The sequence below is a fragment of the Falco peregrinus genome, chromosome Z (genome assembly GCF_023634155.1).
Source record: "Falco peregrinus isolate bFalPer1 chromosome Z, bFalPer1.pri, whole genome shotgun sequence".
NCBI lineage: Eukaryota > Metazoa > Chordata > Aves > Falconiformes > Falconidae > Falco > Falco peregrinus.
In genome coordinates, this window is record NC_073739.1 from 45,545,074 (window position 1) to 45,570,994 (window position 25,921).

The 25,921-nt window shown below is 39.9% G+C and overlaps 1 protein-coding gene across 1 annotated transcript in view; it reads right to left on the bottom strand.

Moving 5' to 3' along the window:
* TRPM3 (transient receptor potential cation channel subfamily M member 3) overlaps window positions 1-25,921 on the bottom strand; it is a 286,612-nt gene that overhangs the window by 61,694 nt on the left and 198,997 nt on the right. Inside the window, exons 9-11 of the mRNA XM_027791380.2 lie at window positions 11,372-11,444; window positions 3,080-3,180; window positions 1,111-1,245 (exon numbers count right to left, since the gene is read on the bottom strand). Coding sequence (XP_027647181.2) covers window positions 1,111-1,245; window positions 3,080-3,180; window positions 11,372-11,444 — 309 coding nt within the window. The remainder of the gene's footprint in view (window positions 1-1,110; window positions 1,246-3,079; window positions 3,181-11,371; window positions 11,445-25,921) is intronic.

Genomic DNA, 25,921 nt, shown 5'->3' on the forward strand with positions numbered 1-25,921 from the left:
ATACAAGAACTACAGTGCTTATCTCTGTAGCAAGAAAGCTCATAGGCTTTCTATTTTTAATACACAAGCACTAATTGATAGGCAAAGTTTAAGCTGATCAAAGATCAGATGGGAATCTGTCTCAAGGGTGGCACACATACCTGTTCCTCTATATTTTGCACAAATATAATAAATTCTTTTCATATTTGATATTCAAAAGACTGACTTCTGGTCACCATCAGTGTGAAACATCTCTGGATAACAGCCCAGAGTGGCAGCTTATGATGGCAGAGCTTTGAAGAGTACTGGCAGAAAAAACTTTTTGAGAAGGGCTATGCACTGTATCACAGCCTCTCTCCAGCAGACAGAACCAGCAGCCCTAAGAACTAGACAATTTAGTAATAGATTTTTTCCATACCAGTTAGCAATTTGAACTTGCTGGTTTCTCTCCATAGGCAATAAGGATGTGATGTGGATGCTCTAATTTCTTTTGCAGTTGAGAATGCAGAAGCAATTTGAACCTGTGCAGTTCTACGTTCATTTTAAGGGCAAAGATACAAAACTTGCATACAGGTTTTTAAAAGCCCCAACTATAATTTTTGGAACATTCCATGAGCACATGGGGAAGTCCTTCACTCTAATAGACCTGCTGAAATCATCAGATTTGATCTTTAAATTCAGAATATTATGCCAAGAAGTTTCCTTCTATTTGCTTTCTAGTGGCTAAGTTTAACAGTTGCATCATTTTCCCCCAAACCATAAGGGCTTATACTGTCAGGAGTCATGTATTACCATCCTACAGATCCGAACTTGCCAGTTACTGTCTTCCAGCCAGTGCCATCTGCCTATATCTCAGTCTATCATACTGGAATTACAATGACCAGAAATCAGCTGGTACTGTGAGGGGCTTAATCCACATTTTAGAAAATCCGTACAGCAGATTAGGTAGGTGGGCAAGACACAGTGTGTTCCATTATATGACAGAGAAAGCTAAGACACCATGGGGACGTCTAACGTGGAAGATTTCCGCAGCAGGTGTTGGCTGCCTTGTGCATCATCATGTGTTGTAACATGAGTGGGAGCTAGAACAATAAATATAGAGATATAAAATTTGCCTTAGGTTGGCCCTACCGTATTGTACAATTCTTCTAGCCGGGAGATGGTGAGAAAACGATGCATGCTTACTCCATTTTCTATGAGTAATTTCACAAAATCCACTCTGTCCAACACCAGTGCATCCAGCATTGCTTGCTCAAGGGAGCCCACCTGCAAAGCATGCAATTAATACAGGCCATTCCTGCTATTGCAGGCTGTATCCAGCTGGTCCCGTCACCCTGGAACAAGCAGGGAATCCTGAAAAAATTCTGAGGTTTGCTCTGCTAAGCTTAAAGTGGGATTAATCACAATTTTAGTCTATATTGCTCTGAGTCAGGGCAGCATTTAAAAAATGAGTGTCAGAGTGTTAAAATCAACATACTCTAGGAAATCCAGATTAAGATCAAGGGACTGGAACCCAAGAAACTTGTGACCACACTTTCATGCTATTCACCATCTCATTATTATCTTTATCTCTTGCTTTCCTGACAAACACTTTATTTATATTGGGTATATTTGTTGTATGCACACACACTCGATTTCAGTCTGTCTTTACCAGCTTTTTCGTCTGTTCATGGTGTGGAAACTCAGGGAAACTTTGACACCCAGGAAGCAGAAATAGCTTTGAAGCTTGAAGACAATTAGCATTTCTTTGAAGGGCCAAATGCAAGAGGTCTTCTTATGCAAAACCTCTCCTTTTCTGTCTCTAGCGTGTTGGTGAGGAGTTAGAAGGATGAGAAATTATCTCATACTTCCAGCTTTTAGCTTGCAAAATGATTGCAGCTTGCAGCATTTCAGCAAATTTTTGCTATAATGTGGTGATGGAGTAATAACGGTAAGGACAGTTTAGTACCATTAAAATCCCTCCCATATTTTGGTACATACTTATGGCCAATATTGAAGACAGGATAAATAGTCCTGTTCACTCCACACATGAAAAGGCAAGGATATTCCAAACTAGCTTTACCAGAAAGTACAGTTAAAGCAAGGATATTTAAACAGAAGCTTTTGCTTTTGTTACAGTTTTTCCGTGGGGAGTTGTAAGTGCTCATGTAATGATAGCATAAGAAATTTTCATGATGGTCACAAAATAAATATCACAGTAATGAACATTGTGATCCAATTAAACCTTCTGAATGAAGACAAAATGGGCTTTAAGGAGCTACAGATAGAGACAGAGTCCTTCTGTTTTTTCCTGGGTGACTTCCACCACTGTAAAAACTGCAGCACAAGTTGGGACTTGGCTACTCCTCCTCTGCCCCACACTGCATTCTATATTCTCTATATATAGAGTATTATATATTCTACATAAATAACCCCTCTATTTACAACCCTCCCACTCCTGCAGGGAAGCTCTGCCCATGGTGTCCCCAGGGGAACGGTGCTGGCCAGAGAGCCTGTCCCCACAGCTGGCAGCTGGAGCATAGGATGGGGCAGATGTGAAGCAGGCAAATTGATGCAGGCAGAGCAGCACTGGGCACAAAATTAATGCCAGCTCAGGTCTGGAGCCACAGCACTTATGTGGTAACATTGCTGATCAGCTCTTGTGGTCCACTTGATGACCTCCAACATTTGTTCAGCATATTTTTGATGTCCACCCATCAACAAATTCAGTACTTGTATATAAAAGCATATTACTTGAAGAGCAAAAGGAAGCTCTGCCTTTAATTTATAGCCTAACGTTGCAACATGACTGCAAACAGACACGTGTTGTTCTCAGCTTGCAGAACCATTGCTTGACAGCATAAACGTGTTGCTTCTTTTCCAAGGGTGTGGTCTCTCAGTGTTAAAGCATCGCTAGATGTCACCCTTTCCTCGGACACGCGAACGTACTAACGTAACCGTGCCTGCCTTCAGCAGCTGTGAACGGGAACTTGGTGTTTGGCTGGGAGCGCGACTCGGTACATTTTACACTGCTTTAAAACCACCGCTGCCAACAGAACGGATTTAATGTTGTGTAGGGTTTGAAGTGTTTTCAGTAGAAGATGCTGTATATATACTGTACCGGCCACTGTTGCCCATAAATAAAGATCTGACTGCGAGCGATGTCTACTCTGTTCCAGGCTAATGCTAGGCTCAGCTGGTCGGGAGCAGATGCGTTAGCTCCTGTGTATACAGACAGGGGTGCAGGGAGGAGAGAAGGAGAAAAAAGAAACAAAACATTTTAAACTCAGTCAACAGACCACCATGGTAATTCCTCTTTGTCAAAAATCTCACAGATTTCCATGTCAATTCCACATCTGATCTCATATTTAAACAAAACCACACCTTCCACTACAAACAAATACATAATAAAATACCGGTTCTTAAATCTGAATCTGTGGTTCTCAGATCAGCTCATAAACATTTCTTCCTCACATCCTCCTTGAAAAGTACAGTTGGTACATGCAATATTGGCAGAATCCAACTCATGGTGGAGTGAACTGGTCCCATCTCGTGGATGCAAGCAAGAGCAGATGCCAAGGGAGATGCTGATCCAGCTGCATGAATACACACGCGCAGGCACGCACGCACACACACACACACACACACACACACACACACGCACACACGCACACACGCACACACGCGCACACGCACACACGCGCACACACACACACACACACACACACACGCACACACACACACACACACACGCACATGAGTGCGCACATACACACCCACATGCAATTATGGACAGGTTCAGCTCACACAGACCACACTGATTTCAATAGTTGTGCATTTTATGTGCATCTTTTGTGCATTCCCACCTGATAAGGTGGGGATCCTGTACAAGCATAGGAATCTCTCCTCTCAGTTTTTACTGAGGGATCTTGGTGGGACGAACTTCCCCTCACACGTGCAATATTCATGTAAGAATGCATGCTTTAAAGCTGGTGTCATGGTATAATATGAATTAAATGAATTAAATAAGAAATTACCAGATGACAAGATGGGTCTGGAGCTGTTTGTTTTTTGGAAGGCATGGCATGTTTTCCCCTGTAGCTTTAATGGACACTGTGGGACATTTCTGCCCTGCTGTGCTTTTTCAATATTTCACTAAGGATTTCATGGTTATTAACTGATTTGTAAGAATAAAACAGTATTTGTGCTTCAGTGTCACAGGGAGAACTGGCCTGAAAGAACTGATCAACCGAATAAATAAAGGGCCTTTCGACTTTTAACTGCATAGCTGCTTGCAGTGATTAGGTGAATGTATGAAGGCTCATTTTGTGAAGGCCTCATACCTCCACTGTTTTCTTGTCTTTATTAATTCTTATACTGATACCATGGAGTGATGACAAACAAGAGCTTTTCGTTACTTCAAAGTATTTCTGTCCCTGTTTCAGCACTATTCAAAACGGGGCACTGTTCCAGCTGAATGTGGACTCTGAAATCGGAGGCACAGAAAACATAAAGCATAACATGCTGGCTGCAGCAACTCTCTGTGAAGGATCAGTTCAGCAGACTTTCAGGAAGCTTAGACCATGGTTTAATTTCATAACTGTCAACTCCGCTGTTAGTTCACTGCCATGAAACTTTGCCAAATACTTGGCAGTACCTACAGTAATTATTTGGGTGATGGCGGACTGTAGATCATCTGGATCACTTCCATTTCATTACAGAAATGAGCTCTAATAAAAAGGTAGGTGATGCAGGAACAGAACAAAAGAAAGAAGTGAAGAAAAGAAGAAAAAACAGTGGAAACAGTAAAAGACCCTTCTGTGATTAAGTAGTAACAGGAACACCCCTATGTGTAAGACACAGCTTTTTGCTGTGTACTACGACAGACCAAAGTTGTCACAAGAGACCTCATAGGGGACGCCAATGACATCTGAACCTTTCTGAGTTTCTTACACAAGCAACATGCAATGTTCACGAACAGAAAATATTTACTTTTAGGAAGGGCAAACATGTCTACAGTTTTATTTATGAAAACAAAACAAAACAAAAATTACCCACAGTGGGTATGATAATGTACATTAAGTACAGAGAACAAATAAAGTTCTCCCTCTTTCTGAAGCAAACAAGAAATCTTCTCAAAATGTCATTAGATCTCCTCCTTTCTATCTGTGTCTCTGCAGGAGAAGCAAGAGCTTCAGCAGGTGCTCAGGCAAGCTCTCTGGTGAGCAGCAGAGGAGGCAAATGGGTGAACTCTGAAGACCAGGAGCAGTGATGGCGATCTCCCAGCCTGGCACCATTTTGAACATGTGATGTGGGAGCTCTACTTCCTGATTTTCCTAAACTGAATGCAGCCTACAGTATGGGTAGCCAGGGGTGTAGCCTGATTAGAAACCACTTTGGATCAAAAGTGCATCAGATGGGACTTTGTGAAAGAAGTGGGCTATGCTGCCCCCACTGTAGCCAAAACTCACTCCAAATCATAGATGCTCCAGGCAAACACCTTCTGACCCCTAGCAGGGAACCTTCCCTAGTTTGTGTCAAGTGACGTAGCATTCCTGGGCCTTTTTGTACTTTAGGGAGGACCCAGCTTCTGGATGAGGACAGGGCCTTCTTGTGCATCTGATTAAAATGAAAGAGCATCAGGCATGGGGCATGAGGTAATGACTGCATCTCCAGAAAGAAACCCAAGCCCAGCAGTCCATCAGAACTGTTTTCTTTGAGCATGCTTATTGCTCCAAATACTGAACAGAGGGAAAGCAAGCCATGGTCCAGCCTCTGTCCTTCCCACCTCCCTCCATGGTGTTTAAAGCTGCCAGCACTGGACAAGTTTTCTTGTGGGTGCATGTGCAGACCCAGAGATGACACTCTTCTCAGGGCTTGTTACCATAACAGTTCACTTAACTGTCTCTCAGAGCACTGCAGACATTTGGCAGTTGAAGGAAATGTATGGTTTCTCAAGTGGTTTTTGTACTTCAGGTCCACACCAGTCCATCATCTAGGGCATAGACTGGGCAGTAGGTATCTGCATGCTGGGGCTTTGATGCACATGGTGGGATGGCTGCTCCCAGAGACAGATTTATTGCTGTAAAGCCCTTGCACCCTCTCCTCTTTCCTGTCTTCCCTATGTAGTTATCTGGTGAATGTGGGTTACACTGGCATTATGTAAAAGGAGAAGAAGAATGAAAGTTATAAAAGTTTGTACAGAGCAGCATATGAGTGCGGATGCTGTTTAATAGATTTTATTCCAGGATGGACTAATGACTTTTGACTCAAATGAAAAAGAAAGTATTCAGACTATTTCAGGTGGAATTCTATCCAGCATTGAGGTAAAAATATTTCCACCGATATAAGAAAAACTCCCTAGAACAAATCTGAGGTGGGCTTTCTTAAGATACTGTCTCCTTTCAATAATTTTCTTAATTGCATTTGGTGCCACAGAGCATGGATTTGAGTCAGTAAGAAGAATCCCAAAAGTGACCTTTCTGGAGACTTGTCTTGCTTGCGCAGTCACAGAAAACAAAGCCAACCTCATTAACCTAATACAGGGATCACACTGGCACCACTTCTTAGCCCCTTAACACTGGCAATGGTGAGACATCAGCATTTCCTTTCCATACATTTTTGTTCCATCCTGTCTTGTGGATTCTCCGATTATTGTGTTGTATTATTTTAATTACCATAGTCTATTTACTGCTTTAAATAGTGTTTTAGGCAATATGACTAATGTCTCTGTATTATTTACTCAGTATCCTGGTGCCTGGTTGAGCATAAAATACATTCTTCAAAAGAATGTTTTAAGATAACATGACTAATGTCTGCAGTGGGGCTATTCTTCCCTTCATCTGTTTCTAGAAGAAAAGTTGCATTTAGGGTGCATTGATTTGGCAGTGTTTTATTTCAGTATAGATGTTGCTGGATATAGACAATGCAAGGATGGTTCAAAGTTGAATGAACAAGAAGGAGATCTAGGACAGATGACTTTATGCTCGTTAGTCTGCTTGGATATCTTGTATAGATTCTACTGGTAAAAACCAAGATCTTGGACCAAAAATCCAGTATTTCTTGATAATAAAGCCTGGGACCATAAACTTTATCCTAGGTGAGTCAGTGTACACATCAGATTACTGAAGAAATAGACTGCCAGTTTTTATATACTGACTATGCTTTACTGTCATCAATGCAGACCTCTAAAGGATTCTCCTGCCATAGTCTATGATACTCAGTGCTCGGGAATCTGGAAAGCTGAAATGACACAAAACTGATCTAACTAGACAGAAATGGTTGTTGGAGCCTCATTTCTGCAGCACTTCTAAGCTTGTTAGTATCCTCTTTGAATCATCATTTAAAGGAAAGAATTAGATCAGGGAAAATAGCAACTGAAATTAAGTTTCTGCTCTGCACGTCAGCAGGTCTTACGCCACCTTCTGTTTCAGTAGCTCTTTGGTGAAAAGGCTGTGTTTCCACTGCATTTGCTACAAGCATCTTCCTGGCATTTAGCAAATCAATTGACAATAACAAAGCTGATAGCAACAACAACTATAAGGGCAGTAACCAGATATCTGGCCCAACTCTGAAATCCTCCTGTGTCTGTTATTTTATGGTTGGCAGACCGTCACACTGTCCTCCAGGACCATCTGATAACTACATGATGGCTGTTCAGTAAGCATGAATCATGAGTTATTCACAGGCTGGAAAGTATGCACAGACATAAGATCTGCATTAGCCTAACATGGCTTACTTCAGAAGGTTACTTGGCAGTAATATCACAATATGCATATACCACAGGGTACCGCTTTCCCAGTGTTAACAATTGCACTGGGAAGGCTTCTGGAGCACCAGCTGAAACATGGCTGGTGCTGTTAGTATGCTCCACACGCTGCAACAGCTTCGTGAACTAGGATCTTTGATGCCACTTCAAAACAATTATATTTCAGAACATGTCCATATGCTGTCTTTAACTTCCCTGTCATATGCCTTCTGCTCAATTAGCAGCTGCAAAAGGACAAAATCCATTACTGTTCGAGTTCCAACTGTTCAAGTTAAGAGAGCATAAACAGTAAAGCTGTATCAATAAATTCACTTGTTACAAATTCATGCAATTGGAAACTTACTTCCCACATTTGCATGCCTCTCTCTCTAAAAAAAAAAAGGAATTCACAAGCCATATGCTGTTATGACATCCATGCAATGTAAATTGATAACCAGTTTGGATGCCATTCCCTAGTTTATTGGTGATCACTTCCAAGAAAGATAGATCTGCTGACAAGATTAAACAAGTGACTCATGAAAACAAACAAGGACATAATCTTTTATATTAAGTGCAGGGTCTGGGGCTTGTGGAATATTCTGTCCAGGAATGTTCCTGCATTAGCAGTGTGCCTGATGTGGGTTTAAAAGAGACCAGCTCATCACAAATTTTATGCAGCAAGCAGGAAGCAATACTTTGTGTTTCCTAATCCTTGTCCTCCTCCTACTCCCTGAACAAATCACTCACACCAGGGTGGGATTGGTAGTTAGCAGGTATGCACCTTGAATACTGGCTAGCAAGAACTGCAAAATCCTCACCAGTAAGACTGAGAAAAAGTAACCAATACATCACTTACCAGTTTCATACTTTTCTCTGCCCCCTTTTCACACAGTACTGAAGAGGTGAAAGACATTAATTCCTGAATCTAAACTTACAAATTTCAAGATAATTCAGACCCAGTCTTCAAATCTGCTTACTAGTAAATCAACAGACAAATGGTTCAGCATTGCTACCTTAGATTTCTTGATTTGATGAAAAACTCAACTATGCATCAGTCTGATGGGGTGTATATGTAGGCAGGCAGTATTTCTTTCAGGGTGGACCAGAACTGCTGTACAAAGACATGGTATGGATAAGGACAACTGACTTGCCTGAGACAAGATATCTCATCTTTGCACACATTGATTAAAAAGTTCTATGTACTTTAATTCCCTGTGATCAAAAAGCTCTTTTAACAAGCTTAACAAGCTTAACAAGAGGCATCTGATAAACCCAATCTTCACTGAATACCTTCATAATCAGAAAGTGTGGAGGAGCACGGAAGATGAGGTGTAAGTTTTAGTTCCTCTGGCTCTTGTGCCAGACAGAAATGCTGCTGCCATCAGCAGATCACCAAATCAAGATCGTCAGGCAAGCATGAGAGGAGGTGTCAAAATAACTTACATAGATCCAGGCACCTTCTGAGCTAACATAAATTCACTGTGATGTCTTGCACTACTATTATGAAGAGGGAAGGTAATTTTATTTTACTAAGGAGATGACAGGATAAATTAGGCACTTGCAAAATGGATATTCCACATCAGAGTGGACTAACCATATGCCCAGAGTGCACCATAGTAGAGTTGCTCATGTAAATACTGCAAAATAGCTTTTCAAACAGAAAACGTTCCCTCCAAGACCTACAATTTATTTTCTTCAGCTTCCAAGAGGCAGCTTTCAAGGTGGCAAAAGACTCCAGGGATCTGTGTTGGGATTCAGACCTTGAAAATATACGTAGAGAAAGTGGAGTCACAACTTTAAGACAATCTGTATCTGACTAATAGAAATCAGAAGCAGTAGTTTCAGTGATTGCCTTAAGAACAAACGTGAAGAGAATACACTCAGGATAATGATGAATCCAGTTATATTTAAGATAAAAATGAAATCTGCAGTTAAAACATTTCCTAAGGATATAAAAGAGGAATTTGGTGATGGATGCAATTATTGTTCCTTGTTTTGAATTAATTTCTTTTTCATTTCTTCACCTTCATTTATATTGTCTCTGTGTGAAGATGTCCAAAAGGCCTTGAGATTTAATTATTCAGATGGCTAAAACTTGTTACCTCAGGGTAGCAGCAAAATAGTCGTGTTACCTGCAGGACAAACAACTGCTATCTTGACTGAAATGAGCAGAAGTGGAGAAAGCAATATTACAGAAGCCTAAAGAAACAAAAGCTACTGGAGCAAAATAATTCCAGCTAATTTCCTGGGCTGGTAGCTACCAGCTTGCAATCATTCTTTTGAAGTGGCCAGTGCTTGTTTACTCCTCCTGTTCAGACTTCCATTTTAAATGTTTGAAGCAACATTTTTGGAATGGGATTAATAATTGTGTAAAATGTAAAATACTATTTTGCTTGGTTAGGTGAAAGTTACTCAGGCCTTCTCCCTTTTCTTTTCATACAGCTTTTGTGAGCCTGCACAGGAAGAAACTGAGAAGAAAACTGAGCCCTGGAACATGCAAAACCAACTGCCATTACTTTTTGAATATGCAATAAATCCATTAAATTTTTTTGTTATGACTCAAATTCAGATCTGCCACATGGCATTATGTACCCTTTTATTCAGGTGTGTGGGTCCAATTGTATGAAAACAACTGAAGAGCCTCATGAAGCATAACTCTCCACTCACCTTTGAAAGTCCATTGCCTAATGTTTCTCAGATGGCTGTTTAAAATTGTCTGGTGTGTCTTATTCTCTGTTTTTAAGAACAGTGTGGCCTATACTACGTAGCACAAAACAGTTCAGACAGCAACAAGATGACCATGGTGATTGATACATGCAATTTGTGAAAATCCTGTTTGGGGAAATACCATATAAATGGAGGGCTAGAACCTCCCAGCCCTTGCTTAGGTGAGTACCTAAGGTTTGGGTGAGTATACGTCTTTCAGAGCCTTTAAAATCTCACCTGTTTCTGTATTTGCAAGCAGATATTAAATTACCTGATGCTATCATATTTTGAAGGGAGCCAAGCTAAATGGTGTAAGTGTCTGCAAGAGCAGGGTTTATAAGGAACTGCAGCAACAGCAGAGTTACTGTGAGACAATCTTTTAAGGGCGTAAGTGTAACATGTAATGGCTTGGAAAGATTTAGTGACCTTTGAAGTTTAAGATTAAAACCTCTACCACCGCAATAGTTGAGATCTTAGCTTTACCCCAGCAGAAGCTGGAAAGAATCCCACATGGTTTCTAGACTTCCCTAGGATGAGTACAGATAATATTTTACTTTGACAACATTGCCAGTTTTATCTGAAGGGAGATAACCTCCTTCTAGATACTCTACTAGCCATCAAGGTGACCTAAGTCTGAGAAGCTCCTTCGCTGTCTTCTTGCGAGTACTAATCTCATGTAACCAGTGCAGGGGTCACCACTGATGTTTCTTGTGATGCATTAGCAATTGTGGGTGAAGAATAAAAATTCAGATAGAAAAAACAGTAGCTGTTTAAACGTCAAAGAAAGAGCTCACTTTGTCTAAAACAGTTAAAGCAAAAAGTATACTTCAATTTTATGGTATAAATTTACCATCTTGATATGGTAGGTATTGTCAATAAATGCAGGTTTCAGCACAGCAGAGACACAGAGTTAATCCATTGGGATTGACACAGACTCACTGTGGAGTGAAACTCCATTACCTTTCAGTAATGCTGTGAGGATAGCTAAATCAATATCCTGGTGCCCTTCTGATCCCATGCGAAATACTGTGATCTGAAATGTTAAAAGACAATACCATTAGTGAAGCCAGGGTAATTTTTAAAAGAAGAAATTAAATCAGGGTAGCATCATTTGGATCTCAAAAAATGTCCTGCTGGATACCAAATTATCTTACTTTATACATTTTAAGAGATGCTTATTAGATAGGATTAACACACATCTTTGATGAGATGAAATTTACTAAAGATAGAAGTTGTATTAGTGAGCATATGGAAGGAAACTCTCCAGTGATACTCACAGGGTGAAACTGAAGATGAAGGGCTGTTCTTGTATTAAAGTAACATTAGATTTAGTGCTCCCAATACATTACTAGGAGAAGTTAGGTGTATTATAGGCTGTGGACATAATTTATGGCATACGGCATTGAATAAATATTTTTGACCAAAATTAGCAACCTATACAACATCATGATAAAGCAGAAAGTTAGATAATAGTCCAAGGATTAGGCTTCTAACAGGTCCAGAAACATCTTTAGCCATGTGTGGTCAGTGACCTACCACTGTAAGATAAAAGCTTTAAGGCAGCAGGGTGAGACACACAATTCACAGAGTAGCAACGAATATAGTGGGGCTGTTCTTTCAAGCCAGTTTCACTCTTGCTTAAGACTGCACTGAAGCATACACAAGTGTAAAACCCTTGCTCTTTTTGTTGCCATGGCAATAGCTGCTCTTGGGCCTCTGCTTCTCATGAAGCAACTGAGACTGCATTTTTTTATACTGCCTTTCCTTTATTAATGAAACCTACATCACCATTTTGATCTGAGTATGTTTCCTGTTTTTCCATTTGCTGGTATGGACAGCCTCTTTTTTTTTTTTTAATTAAGTGGTACCTTTAATTAGGAATTGTGTAAACGTATTTTACACTCATATTCAGCAGCACACATTGTCCCCACATTCCTAGGTTCCTACTCATACAGTGCCACTGAAGTGCAGCAGCATCTGGGATAGAGGTCAGCAAACATCAGGGCACAAAGAACAGTGTACGGTGATGGAGAAAGGTGATTCATAAAGTGGTCAAGGTTAAGACAACACTTGGTGACAAGCTGCAGTTTGCCAGCTGAAATAGCTCTGCAGAGTGTATCCCAAGAAATCCAGCACAGAATTTCTGTTGCACCTGTTTCACCTTCACTTGACCCCAAAGCTCTAGGGCATTCAAAGGGAGGTAAGAAACTTTGGGATCAGTGACAGTAGTACAGCATGTTCAAGACTGAAAAGGCAAACTGCATGCAGTAATAGGAAACTGACTTAGCTCAATCAGTCAACTGATCTACATGATGCCTGAAACAATTAATGGGAAAAAGCATTTATGTTAGGTGTCCTCCCCAGTTAAAGTAGATTGTTTTCAAATCGGACTTAGCTTGACCCTTCCAAGTGTTCCTGAGACAAAGCATAAATACTGCAAAGGATACTTTAATGATCTATTTTCTTTCTCCCTCTGGAATCTACAGCTGTTCTTGGAAAAAACACTTGATGTCTACCCCATACTGAAACTTTTAGAATAGAATAGAATGGAACAGAACAGAATGGAACAGAATAGTTCTAGTTGGAAAGGAGCTACAACCATCATCTAGTGCAACTGTCTGACCACTTCAGGGATAACCAAAAGTTAAAGCATATTGTTAAAAGCATTGTCCAAATGCCTCCTAAACACTGACAAGTGTATGACACTGACTACGTCTCTAGAAAGCCCGTGCCAGGGTTTGACCATCCTCAGTAAAGTAATGTTTCCTGATATTTTTCCTAACGTTTTTCCTAAATCTCCTCAATGACTGGCAAGGAAGCCTTCCCTGCAGTGTAGGCAATCTGCTCCTCTGACCTGTAAAGCACAGTAATATGGGTAGAAATACACATTTCTATGTATGTCTAATCTCAAAACGCAATAGAGATGTGAGCTGATGAAATCAGCCCCTCTACGGCACCTGCTTATGATGTGCTTCCCATGCCACAGATGACAAACTGTGCCACAGAGTTTAGCAGCCAGGCAGGCAGGCCAGAAGGCAGAGGGAAGAGAAAGCCTTCCTCCCTCACCCGGTGGGAAAGAGCAACATCTCCCTTCTCATGGGCAGCTCTGGCAGGTGCTGACAATGAGCAGTCAATACCGTGCTGCCACCTAACAGTCCGATTGTAACATCATCCTCATAACGCTTTACAATTTCCTACACAATTTTTGCAACTACAGGCATCTCTGTAGCATTGAAGGGAAGTGTGACAGTCTGGCAAGAAGATCAGTCTGGCAAGAAGATCAGCTAACCCTGGCAATGCCTTGTTCGTGCTACTGTGCCTAGTGGCACCACCACACAGCAAAATGCCCTTCTTCTTCAAGGCCAAAAGCAAAGCAGTCTGAAGACTGGGGACTGAAAATACTGAACAACAAAGAGTTCAGCAGAAGAAAAAAGTACATCTCAAACTAAACACATGCTCATCGAACTCCCAGCTTAATTAAAAGGCATCATATAAATTGCAAGCACTGAATAGCTTATCATCACAGGAAAACTCAGGGAAGCATTTTGCATGTATTGGACCACATATAACCCTAATTTTCCAACTTCTCTTTCATCCTTCTTCCCTGAATGTCTCAGAAGAATAAACCCACTTCAGCAAAACAAATTACTACGTATTAAAAACAAAATAGAAATATGTAATTTTGTTACATGAGGAAAAAAGGCTGTCTTCCCACAGTAACTTGGTCATGCCCAATACTGAACTAGAATTTTAGACAGAACCAAGGCAAAATATCATGATACTTCATTTCAAAATGCTGCGAGTTTAACAGCTCAAAGACTCAGCTGATACTGTGGGCTTTTGCCTGTTCTGAACGCACACAATCTAGGGCAGTAAAAAAATATGTTCAGCCTCTCCTTATGGTTTAGCTTAACTATAACTATCCATAGTTGCTTTCCCTCTGTGACAGATGCACTCCTCCTGTTTGAACTAACTGAAGTTTCGTCCAGGCAGATGCTCAGCCACTAGACCTAATCAAAATTAATCCTATTGTGTGAGGCTATCAGTTAGAACTCAACACCAATCCCCCCAAAAAAAAGAGTTTGGCTGGAGACTGGGGGTTTGGTAGCAGTCAAAACTGCAAAAAATCTAATGACAAATCAACCCCTTTACACTATAAATATCTGCAGGGCCTGTTGAGCTCTCCCCCCGCAGCACCTGGCTGTGCTGCAGCGATCTCCCCTTGAGCAGGGACACCTCTCAAGGTCACCCCTCAAGGCTGAGAGATCCCTTACCTGACACTGGACACTGATGGATGGGTTGGTAAGTGACATTTTTGCACATATGTATAGTAAGCTTATGGGATAATCTTTATATCCCATACTAACATTTAAGTGTTGTAAATAGTAGAGTATTGACAGCCAATCCATTTGGACTTATTAATTATTCTACATATTTAAATTTACTGATTAGAACTTAATAAATTAACTACTAGATCAGATCTGTCTGAGTGATCTCTGACTCTTCCTCTGTGATACTCTTCTGTCACAGGTCCTGAAGATGATTTTAGGTAACTTGTAGCATCTTGCTACTCTTACGCAGATTTTTTTGAGAAACTTCACAGCTAGTCATGCTTTGAACTGTTGCCTTCCAGCCTGATGAAATGGCTTTTTAATAAGCTGGACCTCATAGGCAGGTCTTTGCCCTGTCATGGTCTCCCATGGTTTTGGGAAGATCAATTTCTTCTCCTTTCCACTATTGACCTAAAGCTTGACAAATGTTTTTGTTCATTCACAAAATGGAGGATTTAAAATAAGACTGCACTGCAATTAGGCAAGGAACCAACTTTGTCACTCTGTTGATAAAGTATCTCCACTGATAAAACCTTGGTCCTGCTCTGCAGCATTCTTCAGGTATAACTTGTTCACCTTGTATCTTTGCCAGATGTGTTGGTTGCCTTCACTTCTGGACGTCAGAGGTATTTGAGTACAGTAACATTTGCTTTTAAATGGCTAAAGGAAAATATTTCAGCACTCACTGCTCTGCAGAATGAATTTTGGAAGATAAGGCTTAAAGCTGCAGCATGCTGGCTGCTGAACTATTTGTATCATTGCTTCTCCTTTACCTGGCAAAGCCAGATCATTATCAAACCACATATTTGCAGCAATTGTTCTGCAGTAACTATTTATGACTGAGGGACAAGGCAGTGGCACTCCAGGAATATTGCTGCTGTGTACAGAGTCTTAGACTAGCAGCCTGTGAGGAACCCTGAGCATCATGAGTGAATGATTCATTAATGAAGAGGGCTGCGCATTCCCCCTGCCTTTTCTCACAAGTTCTATTGGGAACTCACATGATGCTCCTTTGTTTTTTTCTGTCACATTTAAATGTGGATAAAAAGAGAAAATAAACAAGCTGTGTAAAACACAGAGAGGCGGAAAAACATACAATTTGTAGTTGGATGAGATGCTAGTGTGTTATGTGAAAGACTCTCTTGACCTTTCCAGAATGAATTTTGTTTCTGCATTTTATGAGTACAGTTATGAGGAGACAGCAATTGTTCCTAAAATGTGGATGTACTTCTTTACTTCTACTGTCTTTGTAGTTTTTCCAGCATCCTTTAATTTTTGTAGTCAGAGGCATGAGGAAATAGGGACACACCCTTAAGTATTTATGCAGACTTTACACCTAGGATTGTTCAGTATCTCTAGGTCTCAAAAAGCCTGTCTGTCTGTCTTGCTGGAGACCTGTTCTTGTGATTTATTTCCCCCCAATTAACAGGTAAGAATTTTATGTTTGCAAGATACTAATCTACTTTAAAGATTCATTAATGTACCTATATCTTGCTAGTTGCCATTTCAGGTACTCCGGTAGGTAAATCACTTCAAAGAACTGAGAAACAACACTTTTGTGCAGTTAAAATAGGACATTGACTAGATCCATGTTAGAATGGGCTACAGATGCTACTGCACTAATGTATATTAAACTGCTGTGCTAAAGGAAAATATCTGGGTCAGTAAACTCTATTCCCAGCTACCTTTTGCTGGATGAATGTCTGCCACTCAGATGCAAAAATAACAGCAAATTAAAGACTTAGAAACTCACTTAATAACTCATTACCAAGAAAAAAAGAAAGCCTTTCTTCTCTAAATGAAAAGGAGACAGTGCCTAAGAGCTATTCACCTTTCAAAAGACCTACTGCAGCCCTGTTGAAGTCTGATGTAGAGTCCTAACCTCTCTACAGCTTCAGTGCAAAAAGAAAAGAAAAACAACCTAGTAAGGTGTTTTTACTGGTATGATATCCAGGACATTTACTTATAAAAAACACTACCAAGAAGTTGAGGTTAAATAGTAATACATCCTGAAGACTTGCTTGCCCTGCCAAAAGAAAACAAGGGGTAAGAGTTGCAGTATTAGTCAGACTTCTATTAGCCATTCTTTTCCATTGCTTGGAAAAAGTAAAGATTAAACTGAGAGATTTTCTTTATGATGAACTAATTCAAACTGTATGTATAAAATGGTTTTCTATTGTGAGCATAGTGAAACTGCATCAGAGTGAAAACCTACCATTTACCCTACTCAGCAATTTCTTTTGAGCTGAAAAAGAGTTTATGTTCAAAGAAGAAAAAAATAATCCCAAGTACTTTTTTTTTCTTGTAGGGATTTGGGCCACATTATTATTTCCTTCTAGCTGGTAGTTTCCATTGTTGATGTTAAACTCAATTATTGTAAAAGAACTGTTTTTCGTGTTCCTCTGCCACCACCTTGGGTATTTTCGGGTTGGTCTTTTTTTTATTTCCTCCTTTTTTTCAGCATTCACACTATTTATTGGCTTGAAATGACTTTTTCAGGTAATTGCCTGAGGCATATCAGTGAACAACTGTGACTTCCAACAGCAAGCTTTTTTAAATAGAATTTTCTTCTATTCTTTACAAATATAATAGAATCTGATGTTACCATCCCTTGGAAATACAAAACGGTATTGCACTGCACTGAAGGAAGAGTTAAATCTTCACATGAAAACACACAAACAAAAATGCCTCTGAATCACAAATAAAAGTTAATTTATTAACTTTTTTTATTATCACTGCAAAAATAGTGTTAATACACATTGAGATTCTTGCTAAATTTAACTTTAATGTCTGGATTTCTTTTGATATGCCCATAGTGCTCTACTTGCAAAGTACAGTAAATACTGGTTATTTCCAGTTCTGGGGGTAGCTAGGCAAGGACTACCAGCTCTGCTGCACTCCTCTCAGGAGGAGCTGATTGGGACCTACCATTCAAACCGTTGTGTCACAATACTATCTCTCATTTACCTCCACAAAACCTGCCCGAGTAAAATGCATGATGTTTTCACTTAAAAGCAGGAAAAGACCCCACTGTTCCCCTGCCTGCCCAAAACTGGAAAGGTCTCCCCTCTGCCTCATTGAAGATTCTACTGAAGCATCTTAATGTGAACAGGATTAACTTCCAGAAAAAAAGCTAGTTGTGTCCTAATTCTTCCTAGGAAAATGTGCTAGGAAATCACTGAGCAGAAAAAGACCTCCGCAAGCACAATAATTGCAGCACACTGTGATACTTGCCAGCAATAATTACAGTCCAGTGGGGTAGAAACCTAATTTTCAGTCAGGGCAGGCAGGAAGCAAGTAAAAAACCAAAGAGATGGAGAAAAAAACCCCAGCAGGATAGAAAGCAAGGTGCATGAGCATGAGGGGGTGTGTCTGTGTGTGTAGGGGGTATGTGCAGGACACAGCAGGGGGAAGACATGATCTGACCTTAGACTCTAACAAAAGCACTCATTTTCAAACAGCTCTGCTTTGTGTTTAGCACCAGATCCATTCTTGTTTGACAGATTACTTTTCTCTTTACACAGTTTCTGGTGAAGCAGGATCAGTTTAGCCTAATATGATTCATTCTGTTGTTTTCCTGCCTTAACACTGATACTGCATTGCACTTGTATAGGCAAAGTCAGGTAATACCATCTTACCTGAGGGCAGTGAATACCAAACAGACTTTCGGAAATTATTCAGACACTGAGAGACACAACTACTACACTGCTACTTAGGATTTCCCAAGTTCTGTATGTATGTAAAGGCAGGGCTACCTTAGAAATACAGATCACAGCTGCCCATAGGCAGATGTGTACATGTGGTCTCCTCAATGGCAGCTGCCAAATCAAAGGACCAGTAAGAAGAAAATATATCAAACAGATGCTGAGTAGGGAAGGTGTGGTCAAACAGAAAGCAAATGAAGTCAGGTGAGACAGCCCCTGAAGTCACAGGAACACTGAGACACTTAGGAGGACAAACAGCAGGTTGTAATAGGTTCTAATCGCAAAATTTCTGAATTCTTACAACGTGTTCCCCTGCTTGGTTCCTCAATAACTGTTCACATTTCTGTCCCTTATTAATCTGGGTGAAGCAGATCTATTGTGCCTGACAGGTCAGAACTTGTGAAGAAGACAGGCAAAAGCAGTTCTAGTGCCCTGATGAGTAGGTAATATAGATGTATAGGAAATGCCTTGACACAAAAATCTGTGTGTATTGCTTTATAGAGTGTTCTCTAAGCCAGCACAGCTGTGTCATAGTTTGCTATATTGAGGCCTAGCTGGATAAATAAATTATAAACTTCCATCAGTATGAGCTGCTATGCTGTGAACAGGTTTTCACTCTACATGGACAAAGTTCATTTTACTCCTAGAAGCAGAAGCACAGGTAGTGTCAGCAGCCACAGTCATCATTAACTACAAATTTGCCAGGTCAAGAGATGGGAATTAAAGTAAAAAACTGTTTTGAAATAATTTAAAACAGTGTTTGGTGAAATTAATCACAGGACATAAAAATTCTTCCCAACTACTACCATATTCAGTTCCTGTTTTGATGCCTTTTCTAACCAAAAAGTGAATTCTTCCCTCCCACCACACCACTTTTTTTCTAGGACTTACTCTGAAAACTCCACAGAGATGGAAGAACTGCTTCTACTTAAGGCCAGTGTAAGGCCCCAGGACTGCATATGAACAGCCATGCAGCACCAGGCTGTACTTAGTATTTCTAAAATATTGTATGACGTGAACATTTTTTTTTTTACAGTAAGGTTAACCTCAATCACTTCAGAGTATGAAGAATTAGCTGAAATATATTCAGATTTCTACCTTGTATTTTTTTAGAGAGAGACCACATCATCAGGGAGAATGCAGTACACACCTGCACAGAAAGGTGTTTTAACTCTCTCTCATGAAGGAGACAAGAGATGAAGAAGCAAATTCATTCTCTACATCTCAGACTGGCAATGTGTGCTGACTAGACAATGGATAGCTGAAGACAGAGGAGAAAACGAGGGTAGCACTGATGAGAGCAGAGAAAGTAGCCAGAGTGCTCTCGTTACATACTGTATTCATAGCATCTTAAGAATGCTACGAATTATTCATGCTTTTAGAGACAGAATTGTTTTTCACCGTCATTTTTCGCTATGACAGCAGGAGAAAATATAGGGTGATCTAAAATTCAGAGTGATTTTTTTTCCTGCTAACTCCATAAAATTTTTTAATGTCTTTAAATCTCACTTCTGACAAACACACAAATTGTTTGTATGCATCTCAGTTACATAAGTCAGAAAAAAAACCATCTCCCTTTTCTAAAAAAAGGGAGATGGAATTGCAAATACAACCTGAAACTCTCCTGTCTGAAAGCACTGGTTGGTTCTGCAAAATAGGCAATTCCTTCTAGAGTACACGTTGACATTTATAATTTAGCTAGGCCTACCTGAATATTTCAGAGGAAAATTACCCTGAAAAGAAAAATGGGAGTTTGATAAAACAAAGCATAAACCAAAACATTAAAGGAAGTCAGTTATGCAAAGCCTCAAAATGGTTCAGATAAGAAGGGAAAGCATTTCCTTTTTTCTTGCAGTGAATAATCCTGTTTAACTCAGGAGAAAAGCTGCTTGACGTGAAGGCATAACAAAGATCAAAGTGAGCAGGTGAGTCAATGGATAATACTGCAGAAGAAAGGGCCAAATAAGAGAATATCCAGGAAGAGAAAGATTAGAGAGAATTATATTTAGTGAAAACATAAATTAAGTGGTCTACTACTCTGAGGAGTAAGAAAGAGAATTCCAAATGTGGAAATAAGAGGGAGCAGATATGAGGGGAGAAGTCTGAACGTTGGTTGTACAGTTTTTAATTTTTACATCTCCTTCTGTGTTGTGGCAGCACTGTAAAACTTCACGTTTTCCTTTGATCCAATAATTTGTCAGACTCATTGTCCGGTAAGAAGCAATGAAAAAACTAAAAAATCAGTGCTTATAAGAAAGGCAGCAATTCTGCAGCTGAGGAGCCATCTAGGTGCACAGAAAATCATCTGACAGAAGTTACTGTAAATGTTTGGCTTTCCCTGGAACTGGTAACTTTTGTTCCAGACTGAGATGGATGTGTCAACCCCTTAATGACTTAAAAGAAAAGGATATGGAAACCTCACAGCTCCATCCCATATAAAAAACTTTTTATTTCATAATCTGCACATACTTTTTAAGCCTTACAGCACTGTTAACATTTTGGAATGGAATACTCATATGTTCCAGTGGAATAGATGACCAAAATGAATCTTTGGGAATAAAAATATTGAAAACAGTCCTTTTCCCTTTTACAAACAGGTTTCACGCTGTTGTTACTTTAGGCCGTTTATGACTGTAGTCAGGCAGTGAAATACCAGTCCCTGATTCTGAAGTTGAAGAAACACAAGTAAATATAAACTGTGAGTCACAAAGCGTATAAGCAAGGGAATAGAATGTAGATGTTGTCCTTTAAATCACTAGTCTGTGCACATCAACAGACTGTGATGATAAACACAGACATGTTTCCATGTAGCCTTGCAGTGTTGGAACTGGTTAAGAACAGCCACAGAGAGAGAAATGGTTTTGGGTGATGAGGTAGGCATTTTCATTCACACATTGGTGTAATCCCAGCTCTTCCATCACCTCCATTCAGGAAAGAAGCGTGGAGTAAATGTGATGTAGTTCACTTTCTCCAGCTCTTCTACAGAGAGGGTTCTTGGAGGTATTGACAAGGTTCTACCTTTATAGATTTTCTTCTGAAAACATAAAATGACTTAAATACGTATAAAGGGACATGATTCAGCTCTGACCGCTGAATCTGAAGTAACAGGAATTAAGACCAATTGAAACCTAGTATATAGGAGTTTATTAACTGCACTGGTCCCAAAGAAGCTATTACCCACAAACACTGATACACTGATGATGTAAGAACCATGCATGGGTTCCAGCACACATCAAGGAAAAGCCTTAATAAAATGCTGTAAAAGAAGTTTGCTACCATGTAACCCCATCAAATGGCTAGTTCTCCCAGCAGGCACCCTTCTGACAGATGAGCAAGCACCCATGCTACAGACTGCAGGGGTTACAATCAACTTCTTATCTATGTGTGTGTCTGACCTTCTGAGTAAGACCCATGTGTGTACCACTTGAGCTTTGTTTTAGATAGAGTCTCAGTTATCTCTGGTCTTTATGTGGGTGGGTGCTCCCACAAAAATCCTATTAGCTCATTCTGGGAAGCTAAGAACTGGCAGCAAATCAGTCTTGGACAGTTTTACTCTTGAACAAATAGGCTCCTTTTGGCACCTAATCTTCGATATGCAATGTCTCTGCTCTCCTGTTGAACTAAGTCCTGGGTAGGACAATTTCTGTAAAAAACAGCCAAGAAAGCTATGTCATTCTGTGCTTTTAATGAGATAGTAAGATAATTTAACCTGTAATGCATATGTGAGTATCTTGCTCACAGATACTAAGCAATGTAAAAATGAACTGTTTTTCAAGGTGAAGATTAATAAAAAAAGCCATGAGTGATGTAAATAGCTCATCACTGAGATGAATAGACCTAATATTGTTACTTTAAAAGAACAAGAATTCAGTTTGGTCATTCCCTCTGCTGTATATACTGAAAAATTATGTCTTGCAAGTCATTGCCTTAAGCATATTTGTCTGCAGGATTTACATGCAAAGATATGTCTTCTAATCTGAACTGAAAATGCTGACCTTAGAATTACAGTCAGTTGGTGGAGTGGCAACAGTATTAAAATCAGGGATTCTAGCTCCATCTTAAACTTCAATTTCTAGTTTTGCTTTGCAACGTATTTTCAAATAGTCTGACAGTACATGGATGCCCAGGTTGCTTTGCTATAGATGATGCAGGCATATGCTTATTCTGTATTTAAGCTGACAATGTCATGATAACGCACAGAAACCAAGCAGCAAACATAGCCACAAACCATAAGTTTCCTAGCTTGTTTGCTGGTGAGACTAAGTAGGTAATATTTGGAAAAGACAGCTCACTTAGTGTAAGATATTTCTATAGGACAGTAAAGTTGCAGTTACTGCTGTATCTGCACAGAACTTGCAACTCATACAGTGAGCTCCTCGACTTAAGACTAAGATACTATAGCATAATGAATGGGTTTCTGTGCCCCATCCACAGCTACAGAAGGAGTAATTATATTTTCTAAGAAACACAAAGGAAATTACAGCTCCCCAGACAAAACTGAGGCAGGGAGTAAGAAAGGTTTCTGAACAGTATTGTGGAGTTTATAAACTGCATGGAACCCTTCCAATTCCCTGATTGCAAAAATTAAGTCTATATTGCTGCTGTGTCACACAGTACTGCTTTGCCTTCACTTCCATTACTGGGACAATTGACAGAGCTGCATAATGACTCCGTGTGCATTTCCCTGAATTACTTGTTAATAGTGTAAATGGGGTAATGGATATTTCCACAGGCTTATATTTTCAGAGGGAAAAGAAACACTCTAAATTTAATTCCTGTAGCTGTAATTTTAATCACAGAAAACACAGGAAGAGGACATTTGTAGTACGTTGCATTAGTATCTACCAGGCGACTCCATCTGTGATAATTGTACATGCAGTATGCACCAAATAAACCAGAAAATGTCTGCTTACTGAATGTACCCAACAGAAGGAATACTGGTCTTTGCAGACCGGTGCTGACAATGGTACAGCAGAGATTCAGGATGGACTAAGTAACTACCTAAATTGCACATTTTTGCTTCACCATTTGGTCTGACATACTTGTGCTTTCTGTTAGCAGAAGCCCTACCTCATCTGACAGCAGCTGAAAAGCAGCTGGTAGGATCAAAAGCTTTTCAAGGCTTCAGTGTAATACAACAGCTGCCTTTGTCTTTTTTTTTTTCTCTTTTTTTTTTTTCTTTTCCCTTACAGTGTATATAACTGCTTTGCTTGTAGAACTGGTTCTCTGAGTTACTGACATAAAAAACTTGGTCCTAGGATTAGATTTTGTTCTCTGTGAAGTCAATGGCAAAGCCCAGCTAACTCCATATGACTTCTTGGCAGCTGAAGAAAGAAAATACGGTTCTATCTCTTTAGCAAAAAGAAATCAAATGAGGTTTGCAGAATTTAAAACTACCCTGTAATCATCATCTTAACACTTACCTAAAGAGGTAGGGTCTATGTGCTAGACTAATTCTATTGATTTGCAATGACTGGACAGCAGATTTAACCTTTGTAAAAATTAGGAGTGTTGCTATAGTCACTGCTGAAGAGGATTAGCACCTCCATTTGGATGCAGAGAACTAATTAGCATCAGCACACTTTATGATGGAAATTCATATAGTGTTTCCAAGGGAGAGACTCGAGTTGTTTTAGCAACCAGCAGGTCAGTGGCTACTTGATGCTTTCCTGCTCCAGATCTCTACTGTCAAATTACATGCTGATCACAGCAACTAAACTCCTGCAGGAACTGTGGTTGACTTTTACTGTTTGAGAAGTCACCAACCCTCTTCTGCCTCCTCTACAAAAAAAAATAATTCATCAGCACTAAAAAATCTTAGCTGAAATAATTTGTTTTTGAAGAAAAATTTCTTTAAAAAAATGGATCTGAATAAACCTTTTAACCTTTGGGAAGCCCAAAGAAATAGTGTGACTACATGCTGGTGAATTCTTAGAAGTCCGTCTGATTTAACTAATATTTAATTCAGAACATATCTACGTGTATGCTAGTAAACAACTGCAGATGGTGTTTAATAGCATACTAATTCACTGACCCTGCACATCCAGCTGAAAACTACAATGCTTTTTTGCAGACAGTATATGATCAAGTCAAGCTCTTCCAGAGACAAGGACATGTTTGCTCCAGCCTCTTCAGTCAGACAAAGCTGAAAGAAAATAAACTGCTAAATCACTCAACAGCTTCCCAGTACTTTAGGTAAGTAACCAATAAGCTGAGTCAAAGCCCTGCATTAGTAAGATAATATTGGGGTACAAATGTTAGCCTTGCAGCACAACTGTGCATTTCTGGACAATTTGGATCCACATCTGTTTGAAAGAAAAAATAAATAGCAAGCAACTTCATGATGCAGGCTGTCCTGACCTCAGCTCAATGTACCCAGCTACTTCAGCATGACACCTGTTTTGTTTAATCTGACAGCACCGGAGTTGCAAGTTAGTCATGAAGTCATCTGGAATAACCCTTTACCATATATACACACGCAGCAGCACAAAGTAGAAGTAAGCCTTACGCTGTCCCCAAGGAGCCATTATGTTTGACACAGTGCATACTGTGGACTGACCATACATTGAGGTACAGGAATAACAAAAGAAGAGGCAAGTAAAGTAAATATCCTTTACTTGCTAACGTAAGATAAAGATGGGATTTTGTTGTTTCTCTTGAAGCAAGAAACAAATTGTGTCTGTAGCCTCTATGTGGAAATGAGTTCCAGGAATTCATGGATGTACACAAATGTAGGCTCACCCTCCATACACTTTGTTCTGCAAACCTTTCTTGTAATGCAGTGGTAGGCAATGACACTATCAGTGTTTAATGTGGTCACTGAACCTTTATTCAAGAAAACAACTTTAGCACAGAATGGTCATGGTAGTAATAAGAAAACAACCAGGAGGTGGTACACAGTTTTTACTACTGGTGTAAATGGGCCATTTTTTGATTACTAAGGTACTACAATTGGATCTATCCTGATTTACGGCAAATGGCTTTTCTATTAAATGGATATAAGGTTAGGTCTATTCACTCTCAAAGCACTATTTTGGAAGCATTAGTTTTATCACAAATACATCTGACAACAAGTGTGGTTGTTTTCAGGGACATGGACCTTTCTGGCTTACCGAAATAGCCTTCCCCAGAGCCTGCCCAATGAAACTCCACAGATGGACCCACACAGCTTGTTGGAAAGCACATTCTGGCTCCTGAGAAATTTACGTTGTGATTTGTGAACAAAGCACTCCAGCAACGTGGCTGTCTAAGCCACAAAATAATTAAATACTCCTAAAAGAATGGAGCAGCCTGTATTTGTCAGGAATCTCAAGTACCAGAATTACTGTCTTTAAGGGAAAGTGGTAAGGCAAATTTATTTACTGAGGCAGAAATAAATGCTCCTTTGCACAGCTGGAAACAGACTTCTGAACTACAACACAACACATTGTGTTTTCAGAGACTATCGGAAATGAACCCTCTGGACTGCGATCTGA